This window comes from Perca flavescens, chromosome 9, assembly GCF_004354835.1.
Source record: "Perca flavescens isolate YP-PL-M2 chromosome 9, PFLA_1.0, whole genome shotgun sequence".
NCBI classification, from domain to species: domain Eukaryota; kingdom Metazoa; phylum Chordata; class Actinopteri; order Perciformes; family Percidae; genus Perca; species Perca flavescens.
In genome coordinates, this window is record NC_041339.1 from 26,122,920 (window position 1) to 26,134,350 (window position 11,431).

At 38.9% G+C, this 11,431-nt stretch overlaps 1 protein-coding gene across 2 annotated transcripts; it reads right to left on the minus strand.

The window, feature by feature from the left end:
- Nucleotides 1-748: 748 nt before the first annotated feature.
- Nucleotides 749-10,963, minus strand: mfsd12b (major facilitator superfamily domain containing 12b). 2 transcript variants are annotated; one of them, XM_028587584.1, is made up of 9 exons: nt 10,076-10,963; nt 6,486-6,696; nt 5,544-5,676; nt 5,279-5,464; nt 4,397-4,489; nt 4,188-4,280; nt 3,903-4,076; nt 2,179-2,273; nt 749-1,498 (listed from the first exon to the last, which is right to left on the minus strand). In XM_028587584.1, the coding sequence occupies exons 1-9, from the start codon at nt 10,344-10,346 to the stop codon at nt 1,363-1,365; spliced, it is 1,392 nt and encodes a 463-aa protein (XP_028443385.1). In that variant the 5' UTR covers nt 10,347-10,963; the 3' UTR covers nt 749-1,362. The 2 variants fall into 2 exon arrangements, with proteins under 2 accessions (XP_028443385.1, XP_028443386.1); XM_028587585.1 differs by having other exon boundaries at nt 1,355-1,493.
- Between the last annotated feature and the right edge of the window lie 468 nt (nt 10,964-11,431).

An 11,431-nucleotide genomic window follows, 5' to 3' on the forward strand; every position in this document is an offset into this window, starting at 1 on the left:
TTTATATAAGTAGGCTACAGCTGAAACTATTACTTGAGTGACAGAAAATGAACTGGCAACTAGGCTGTTCTGCACAAACATTGTAAAGGTGTTACTTTGGGTAATTGTGATGAGCATTCAATTTTTACAAAGCAAACAATTAATTTATTAATGGAGAAAATAAGCAGCAGCTTAATCCATAATGCAAATATTCATTAGTTGCAGTCCTGCACAAAATAGTTATAAATTAGCTCCACCTCAACCAACTACAGTAAATAAAATCAGTAAAAACCTGCTTTTACATTAATGCATGAGTAACAATCCAATGATATCAAAAACAATATTACAACAGTCACAGAGGCCATTTCTTTGCATTGATTACATTTTCCTAATGACTTATACTTTTACTTATGTAACATTTTCAATTCAGGACTTTTACTTGTAATGAAGTTCTTACATTGTGGTATCAGAAGGAAAGTGTTTTTATGTGGGTTTCCCTTCATAAACGTAATATTTAGACAGCTGTAACGTCAGATTCAATGAGAAACCTGTTAACACTCAATTTTGAGTAAAAAACATCATCATATTGGGGTCCGTGGTCACTGAAATCAAACTGGTGCAGATGTTTTAATTAATCTCACAAAGAGAAAAGTTGACCGCTATTATTTAGGTTCACCAAGTTCAATCCTTGGATCAGCGCCACAATCTCTGCCAGGGCAATGAAAACATTCGGCTTTATTCACAGTAGAAAGCTGAGGCAGAGATTGGATCGCATTTGCAATACATTTATTAGTTTTCACTTTTACAACAAATAGAAAATGGATACATTATGAAATCCACAGGAGGAAAACCAAAAACGATTACATAAATAATATGCAATAAAGACAATCAAGAAAATCCCTGCTGCATGATGGCAGAGACATCAGGCTTTAGTTCAGGTAGGGTTCCCAAATGTTATAGAATTGATCAGTTTTTGAATGCAATGTACTCTAACGGCACCAAATCAAAAACTCTGCCAGTTTTTAATTTGGTAATTTTTCATTACGCTGCAATAGAATATTCTTCCATGCTTCACAAGTAAGAATACGAAGCAATCTCTTATGATTTTACATATCTGCTTGGGAGACCCAGGATAAGGGACACTGGGCACAGCTCCAAATCCAATATTTTTTCTACTCCAGAAAGTATTGGATATCTGGCCCAGTTTAATATGCAACTCTATTTTACACAATATATGTATTAGGAGGTCCGTGCTCCGTCTCTTTTTCAGCTAAGGGGTCCTTGGTCTAAAAAGGTTGAAGGCCCCTGCCCTATATAAAGCAGAGTAGTTACAGATTCATACACAAGGTGGTAGCATGGTATGTGTAGTGCAGACTTTGAACCCTAACCTCTCCCTATGCGGATTGGACAGATTAGAAGAGTGAACAGGCAAAGTGCTGCAGCCACACCCACACCCCCGGTTACCATCGCCATGACATCACGATAAAACCAAACACAGTCTGGGCAGCAGACACCTGTGCTGTTAAAGAGAAAAGAAAAGAAAATAAGAGTAGCTTTTGTTAAACTGTTAAACGTTGTGGTTGTTGAGAAGTGAAAGGTCAACTGTGTGCAATAAAGCACACATCACGAATCCTTTCACATCTTGAAGTAAGAATTCATTTTGGGGAAAAAACATACACATAGTCATAAGTTGAAGGATAAGGCTGGTGTTATTTTATTACTGGCAGCAAATTCCATGAAAATACCCAAACCAATCATAACTCTTAATACCCCACTTCCATTGAAGTCCATTAGTTCCTATTGAAGATGTAAATATTCAAAAACAAGTCACATATATATTGTTAAATAATTTAAGTCTAAGTAATTACCTACAACAGTTGGGCACTGTATGTTTTAGCAAGCAGGAGTAAATAGCGCATTTGTTCAGGACTATTTTCAACAGTGGATTAATACAAATTTGGTGCTCTAGTGAGTGTTTCAGGCTGCTGGGCGGTGTACGTGGAATTGAAAATAAACTACATTGGCCATGTTCATTGTAATGTAGGGAACTTGTTACCCAGTATTCACCACCTATTTTTTTTTTGTGGTTGATCTGTCTGTGGGGAATGCCTATATCTTTTCTGACAGCTTTCCCCAAACGGAGTGTCAGTGAAAGGACTGCTTCAGACAGCAGGGTGTCAGCCACATTGAGAGACTCACCTGCATGGTCGTACGCTCTGGATGAGGACGACCCCCACACCATTAGCAAACTTGTCTGTGAGGCTCATCGATCCATAAACAAAGGCTCCACTTTGCTGCCAAAAAAGACAGAGACCAAAGATAAGTATAGTTGCTGCAGCAAAGCACAAAGGAATAAAATCCATCCAAAAAACCCACACAGTTCTTCACAGCATTCTTCTTTGTGAATAAGATACACAATAGACTCTGTGAGCATTTATCTGGCATTTGCATTCATTTCTTTTCAGACAGTGTGAGATGTGACAGCAGTAAATGTAATGTGCTGTGATAACCCTCCCATTTAATGACAGCTTTGTCTTGAACTTTAAAGTGCCCATATTATGAAAAGAAATCACTTTTTCTGGGATTTGGGGTGTTATTTTGTGTCTCTGGTGCTTCCACACGCATACAAACTTGGAAAAAAAACATCCATGCTGTTTTGAGTGAGATACAGGTTTCTGAATGTGTCCTGCCTTCAGTCTCCGGGTGAGCTGTTCAAAATCTGCACGGCTTTCTACGTCACTAGCCGAAACGAGGGGCCTAGGGGGCTAACCGTTAGCATGCTAGCTCGTTCTCAATGGCAAAACACTGCTTCGACACACACAAATTCACCCTAATCTACAAAAGAAATTGTATAGAACTACTTACATGTCCCTGTTCTGCAGGTATTCCACGCAAAGTTGGAAGTGCGCCCTTGTTTAGAAGAAGTCTCCTGGCTAATCCTGTCTTGTACAGGCCGAAGTTGGAGAAACAGCTAGCTAGCTCATGGAATCCTTACCTACCTACTGAGCATGTGCGACTGACAACAAAGATGTTACAGAAGTTGAGAGGTCTCGCTCTGTAGCTAAAACAGACCTGACACAGGGTGAAAAGAAGAGCTGCAGCAATGTGCAATACAACAAAAAATATGGTGTTTTTTTTTAAACTAAACCATGTAAACCTATTCTGATACAATCTCAAATTACAATTATGAACTTGAAAATGAGCATAATATGGCCACTTCAACCACAAAGTGGAACTAACGTACTTACTTTTAAGTATCATGCAATTTTTTGTATTTATTCCCTGATGTATTTTAGCTTTTTCAAAGACGATTTTTGGCACACTACTAAACTACTGTGTTGTAACGGTCAACCCAGCCATGGCACTCAACTGTTGCCCAAATTTTACTAATTTAAAAGATAGAGCTGGCATTATTCTATATTTAATTAAAATGATTCAATATTATTTTCAACAAATCCCATTAAAAGACCAACACCAACCAAGTCTGTCGATCAGTACTTTTTCGTCTTCCCATCCTTGTCCGTGGCAGTCACAAGCCCATTCGTTCCTACTGAAAATGTAAATCTTTAACAACGGGGTCACAAATATATAGTTTAAAGGCCCGTTTCTCAAGCAGAAGTCAATTTTGCATGTTGTGGACTATTTTCAGCTGCGGATAAAATACACATTTGGTGCTTTAGTGTGTATGTGGGATTGACTCCTAATAAACTGCAGTGTCTGTGTTCATCGTAATGAAGGATGTCACTCAATGCAACAGTGTGAATAGGATAGGACCAATTAATTATTATTTTAGCTTTTTAATGAGATTTGTTGATAACAAGAAAAATATAGCATATGGCCAGCCTTATCCTCTTTAATTCCTTCATGCAACATCTCTCCTATACAAGCTATAAACTGTTGTAGGTTAGTTCCCCTCCACCCACCGTCTGCTCCCCGATGAGTTTGGCCGTCATGGACAGAGACATGACCAGGATTGTAGCTGAACCGGCTCCCAGCAGCACGGCTGCTCCATAGATCCTCTCAGATCCCATGCTCTTGTCCACAAACAACCAGGTGGCAAAGCCCAGCACCAACAACAGGCCGACCAAATAGGTAATCTGACAACGAATAAATACATTTCATTTCAATATAACTTTTCTTTCTAATCACTAATGTATTAATCATGCAACAGATATGAAATATATGCTTCTTGTTAGGGAGAGACTCACACTGATTCCTATGAGCTTGCTGACTGGTTTCATGGCCAGAGAGCAAACAAAACCACTGACATACATCACCAGAGGTATGATGGCAATGAAGTTCTCAGGAGAGAGGAGGAGGAGAGAAGTATTTACATTGCAACACAGATGTTTCGCAAACCGAGGCTACATAATGAGTTACACATGTCACTGCATTAATACAAACTGTGTGGCCTTACCTTTGGTAACATCAGTGAGTCTGTGAGGTAAACTGAGATGTAGGTCTGAGATAAGTTGACTATTAGTCTGGTGCACATGTACAGGAAAGCCACCTGGTACAAAACCAACCAAAGGAAACAAGATTCAAAAGGACCAATCCAGTGTTTTTGCAAACAAATTCAGCCATTTCTATGCAATATGAATATCAATTAGCGTACTCTTGACACTTGCTTAAGTTGTGTAATGCAATCACAGTTAGGGCTGGATATTGTTTGAATTGAGTTTCAGTACCGATACCAAAATAAAAATAAGATGTCTATGTCATATATTGAGGAATATAAACGTGTTGTACTTCAAACCTTTTTTCTCTATAAGCAATAATTCTCAAATACATCACTGTTTTACTTAAAACAAAGTTGATTTAAATACAGTCTACAATGACCGAAACTGTGATTTAAATAAGGAAATCTAAAAAAAATGTAAAGTTAACAAGACTAAGAATTTGACCAAGCATTCAATGCTGAAGTTGATGATATGAACACATTTCAGTCAGTATGTATTGAGGTTAAACTCCCAGCCCTAATCCCAGTCATATCAAGTTTGAATTAGTTTTGCTAATGTTATATTATTTTATATTATTATAACCTGTGATAATAGATTTTCACATAATACAGAAATAAATGGAAGCAAACAGTTGCAAACGGTTGCCAAGTATGACAGGAAAAATACATTCTAATTTTTGACACACGACAGGTTGGATTGCAAAATGGTAAGCTACGATGTAGTAAGTACATATAATTTAACTCCAACAACAAACTATATTCAAAGTGGTTGCCATTTCCTGTAAGAAAAGGGTTGAGAAATGTTCTGAATCAGCAGAAAGTTACCCAGCACATATTTACCTGGTAGAAGGAGGGCTCCTTCAGCCAATGCTTCCACGGAAATATAGGACGAGGCAAAACTTCCTGGGAAGGGAAAGGTATGAGCAGCTGATCCTCGCTCCTCGAGGTTGACACCTTCTCTTTGGTGCCGACATGGAATATCAGGGAGAATAAAGCTCCAATACCCAGCATAATGAGGGCCAGCGTCTACGGACGAGAGAAAGAGAGATAAGATAGAAAATAGTAATTTTGCACAAGTGTATTATCTCTCTGGCGTCTCGCTTACCCTGAACAGAGGGATGTCCACCTGGCCCAAGTTATCTGTGATGTCAGGGTCCACATTTTGCTGAGACTGGAAGTGAAAGAGCAGCCAGGCCACAGTGTATACAGTGATATTGGCCACCACAGTGAAGGCATACCTAATCAAGGAAGAATATAATTGACACAAGCAAACAGTAACTTGGTTGTTACAGCTTTAAAGGAATGATAATAAAAAGGAACATAGACATTTTGTTCTTATATATATATTTGAGATTTGAACTGCTCTGGACAACATGATGAAATGACAGTTACTTCTCTTTTGAGAATTTGGCTGCTATTTCTGCCTTATTGTTTCACTTCCACTGGCATAATAATGGCTTGTGACATGAACCCAATGTTGCAACTATCTTAGCAAAGACACGTTCCTCAGCTCTACTCTTTTAGTTTGGACCGAGCATTAGAGGAAGTTATGACAACTTTTTTTAAAGATAGGAATGAGAAGAGGGTTGCACGGTGGCAATAGACACGGAACAATGGAAGAACTGACGCCATTGTTAAGTACAATATCTCAGTCTAAAAGCTGTAATCACGTGATGACTTTGACAAAGGATACATTTTGCTAAACCCACCACCCTCCACTTAAATGAATGGGCAGACTTCGCTTTTACAAAGTTGAACAAACAAACCACATGTTTGTATGATATGTGCAAACTTCAAAAATCTAATCTGCTAGCTGAGCAAGATGTTAGCTAACGGGATGTCAGTCCATGCTGGTTGCCTGACAAGTGAAGTCAACTGCATTTTGAAAAGATTTTGAACTTTTCCTTTAAAGCTGAATTTCAATCAGAGCAAATGTGTTTCCATGTCAACATGAATGAGCTTACCTTTCCTTTAAAATACAAAATTACGGTTTTGTACATTTTAAAACGTGAGTAACTAAGATGAGACCGTGATGACGTCATCTGACCTGCAAGCAGTGAGCTCCACCTTGGCGCTCTCGCTGGACACCAGCTCTGGGATCAGGGACAGGTGTGAGATCTGAGTGGCTGCCCAGCCGAGCTGGAAGACGATGATAAAGGGGGAGAAGTAAAGAATCCGAGCCCACTGAGGAGTGCTGTCGTTACAGGCCAGGCAGGGGTTGAAAATGAAGGGGAAAGATACAACAACACAAATAGTTCCTAGAAAGTAAAGAGGGAACAAAATAAGTAGGCCTATTATTATTGAGTCACTAAAACATTTCTTTGGCTGTGGGACATTTCTGTTTATAAGATCAGTGGTTGAAAGCAGTGGTGGAATGTAAAGAAGTACATTTACTCAAGTACTGTACAAATTGAGGTACTTGTACTTTACTGGAGTTTCTTTCTCTACTTCTACTCCACTACATTTCAGAGAGAAATATTGTACTTTTTACTCCACTATATTAATCTGACAGCTTTAGTTAGCCTACTAATGACATTACAAATTAAGATTTTTGCACATTAAACACATATAAAATTATAAAATACAAGTGCTGCTGAAATGATTAGACGATTAAGACTGATTGTTTCCAGTTTCTAAAATGTCAGGATTTTGCATTGAGTACTTTTACTTTTAATACTTTAAGTAGGCCTGCATTTCCTGACAATACATATATATAGGCCTACTTTTACTTAAAGGTGCAGTAGGTAAAACTAACTTTCTGTCATATTTGCTGAAACTGAACCTATGTTCCAGTAGAACTACATGAAGCAGGTCATTTAAAAAAAGAAATCTGGCTCCTCTGACACCACCTACAGCCTGTAGTGAGATTTGCAAAAATCCACAGCTCCCTGTTCAGATGCACCAATCAGGGCCAGGGGGGTGTCTAACTGTGTGCCAATCACTGCTCATGCACATGCACTCATTCTCCCTTGTGGGGGGAGGGGCTTAGAAGAACGTTTTGGGCTTTAGCAGAAAGGGGAGAGGGACTGAGAAGTTGTTGATGTTAAAATGTTTTGGCTAAGTCCTGGATCTTCCCAATCCTACCTACAGCACCTTTAAGTAACATTTTCAATGCAGGACTTTTATCAATCAATCAGACTTTATTTATATAGCACTTGTCATACATAAAAATGTAGCACAAAGTGCTTTATACAATCCCCCGCACACACACAGATATACACATATAACACAATTCCCCCCCATCTCCCAGACCCATTCACCCAGCTACCCAATGTTGGAATATATTTTGAGAGAATAAAGTGAGGGGCTTTAGAGTTCATGAGCTGACCTTGTCGTCTCTGCTTCTCTGGGTTATGAAAGGCCATCTGGTTTTTAAAGTGATAAGACATTATAAAGGGAGTATGGGATATTGGCACCCAGGGAATGATTGGGAACTGAGAAAAGGTCTCCTCTGACCGGAGGGGGCAGCGCCGACAATGGTGCAGTGTTTTGCAAGCGCGAGATGTGTAGCACAAAATATGGAAATGGCCTTGGCTCTCGCAACTCTTTAAGTCTGCAGAAGATTAAGAACACACAGGTATTCAAATCTCAAACAATAACAGCTTGTCTCTTTTGACCTGAGAATGGGAGAAGCCGAGGTAACGTTTTCATACATATACATAAATATTGTTAGGAGCCTGCTGGAGCCAAAAGATCTGGACTGTATCCAAACTGATGGCAGCACCACCAGAAGATGGGACAGAAATGGATAAAAAGACAGGATTTTTACTTAGCATCTCATGCTGGGGGAACCTCTGCCTGTTGGCCAGGGAGAGGTAGACTCATCTTTGATCCGTATGCATACGCTCTTGTATTTTGCAATATCATTCACTATAGCTTGTTATAACTTTAACTGAACGAATCCTGATTTTTATTTCTCTGATCTACCAGTAACTGACACTATTCAGGGTGTAGTGACCATAGAATTGGAGTCAGGATTAAGTCTGGAAATGATGTCATTCAAAACAGGAACAAGCCGAACCAAACTGAACCTCTTGTAACAGAGTATTTTTACAGTGTGGAATTAGTACCTTTACTTAAGTAAAGGAACTGAATACTTCTTCCACCAATGGTTGAAAGTAACTAAGCACTTTTACTTAAGTAGGCTACAATTTTGTTTTATAGGCTAGGCTCCTTCTCTTAAGTATTTCCATTTTATGCTCTACTCCACTAAATTTAAGGACAATTAACTGTAATACATTTTAGATAGGTAGGCTACTTATATTATCAACTAATAATATTTGAATTGTTAAAAGGTTAAACTAAAAGTAGGCTATATAAAAATTAGCTCCATTTCAACCAGCTTTAAGGCTATTAAATGCTGCTTACACATTCATGTTGCACCAATAATGATAATAATCCAATAATACTCAAGGGGCCATTCTGAATTAGCAGCGGTGGAATGCACATTTACTCAAGTATGGTACCTTAGTACAATTTGGCTTCATTGTATGCTACTTTGTACTAGCCTGGATGCCAGCCGAACATAGCCCCGCCTACAAAATTTGAGGTCGGGAAGTTCGGTCTGGAGCATAGACAGTATATAAGTCTGGAATCGCCGGAGTCGCTCTGTTGAGAAGCAATTATTGCTGAACAGATCCTGTTCGGACCAATCACATTATCGGAAAGATGATCAACAGTAACATAATCAATCACGTCACCAAAGAACGCTTGGGTTGAATTTGTTGAGGTGTAGATTCCACCATCGCGTCTGTTACAGAGGATATCGACAGCGCATTCATTTTAAAATCCTCAGCGGAGGAGCCTCAACAACTGCCCGAAAGCACAGTAGCGTTATATGGTGGAGAGAGGCTGAAGAGAGAGAGAGCGTTATATTGTGGAGAGACAGAGAGAGACTGAAGAGAGGGACCGCCGGCGCTAGAACAAAGCCGTGAATCAGAGAAATAAAACGTGTTTTCGCCGATCCATCTCTAGAAATGCAACTGTAGCGAGCATGTCACTATCACTAACGTTATCCACATTTATATTTACAAGAAACAAATGATATATCCAGCTTCAAAAAAGTCTAAAAGTCGGAAGTTAGAACGAATGCATTGTGCCAAGAGTGGTTGCTATGGAGACGATACACAGTGTTGAGTTCCGTTGCTCTATCCAATGAATGCAGAGGCATTTCTTTTCCTGGTTCGGTTGGAACACGCCCAATGGAGCGGTTTCAGACTCACATTCTGACTAGAATCTGAGTATGACCACGTCAGGCTAACTTTGTACTTCTTCCACCTCACTATTTAAAAAAGGTATATATTCCACTTTGTAATCGACTACATTTAGTTGATGGCTTTAATTACTTTTAAGATTTAGTTGGTTACAAAATATAAATCAACTCATAACTTATGAAATAGGCTGTTATAGGCCATTTCTGCATGAGTACTTACTTTTGGGACTTTAAGCGCATTTGAATGCTAATTGCCTACTTTTGTAGTTTTACTTGAGTAAAGTTTTGAATGCTGGAGCAGAGTAGTCCTATTTTGCTTTAGTAAAAGAACGGAATACTTCTTTCATCGCTGTTTATAGGCCTCTCTTATCAGAATATAGGCCTAAGTGCATTTAGCTTAAGTCAAATTCGTTTCTCATACTTACCCAATAGGTGCCAGGATTTTCTCTTGCCGTAAATGCATGCTATTCTGTCAGATTCATATCCAACCAGAGGAGTGCAGACTCCGTCCGCTATCTGACCAATCAGCAGCAGCACACCTGCATAGGTGCTCTGGAAGCCGAGCACGGAGTGCAGGTAGACCAGCAGATAGGTGAACCACATAGAGGCGCACAGGTCGTTTAGAAAATGTCCTGCTGCGTAACACAACCGCCTGCAGACTGATAAAGAGCGTTCAGCAGGCACAAACTGCTCCATGACTGATTTGAGTCCTGTGATAAAACTTCCTTTATTCACAATTAGAGCTCTGTCGATGTAATATTTACAAATACATAATGCAATTCGTTACACTAACAGACGAGCAAAAACACAGTTCAACCTTGGTCTGAGGATCGCAAAAAAAAATATCCTTAATTATAAAGCACATAATAAACTTAGGGTAATGGATTATGCCAAGCTGTGTCCTCACGCTGGTCAGCTGAACCGGTTTAGCTTTCAGTGGAATAAATTAATGCTCCAACAAAAGCTTTTTGAGCTACAGTATCAGCAGCACTTAAGTCACACCGACAACTTCACGCGTAAAAAAAAAAAAATAAAAAAAAAAAAAAAAAAGCGCGCTGGTGCACCGTGTCATCTTCGGAGCATCTGGAGATTTGCAATGTACACGCCTCCGGTGTAGTCTCTATTAGATGAATAACCAAGCCGTGATTATGAGCGGCTTTAAAAACTCGTGAGTTACAATACCCTTATCAAATACAGTTGGTTCCTCTTTGTTCTTCACATGGCGAGTGATACAAGGAACCCACTTGTCCTCTAAATCATGCTTATACAAATATTCACCTCTCCTTCATAAGTTAAAATGAATTAGGTTTGCCTACAAGTAAAAAAAAAAAAGATATATATATATATATATATATATATATATATATATATATATATATATATATATATATATATATATATATATATACACACACACACACACACACACACACACATACACACACACACACATCAAGATCAGATATTCAGCTGTGTGCCATAGTCTCTCTTTCTGGGCTTGACATATAACACATTTAACAGAAAGCCTGCGTTACAAACAGGGCATGTGGGGTTTAGAAGGCAGGAAATATCTAATAAAAAAAAGAACCACCATTTCAGTTGCATTGTGGGAAATGTAGGATCCAGTGTCCTTGGAATTTTACCCATGCTAGTCAAGATATGTTGGTTCCTGCTGCTTCGATTTCCCAACTTAAACAAAATTAATAAAAATTTGCCTTAGGAGTCCCCCAACTTTATGCAAGCACAATATTAAAATCGCTGGAGTACTCCTTTAAATAACT

Bases quoted from the DNA above. Each gene is read 5' to 3' on its own strand.
- mfsd12b (XM_028587584.1), bottom strand. From the start codon at position 10,346: ATGGAGCAGTTTGTGCCTGCTGAACGCTCTTTATCAGTCTGCAGGCGG. The intron at 5,465-5,543 runs GTAAGCGAGACG...TCTCGTCCGTAG, and splicing joins TGGACATCCCTCTGTTCAGG to ACGCTGGCCCTCATTATGCT. The intron at 2,274-3,902 runs GTGGGTGGAGGG...CTTTTTTGGCAG, and splicing joins AACTCATCGGGGAGCAGACG to CAAAGTGGAGCCTTTGTTTA.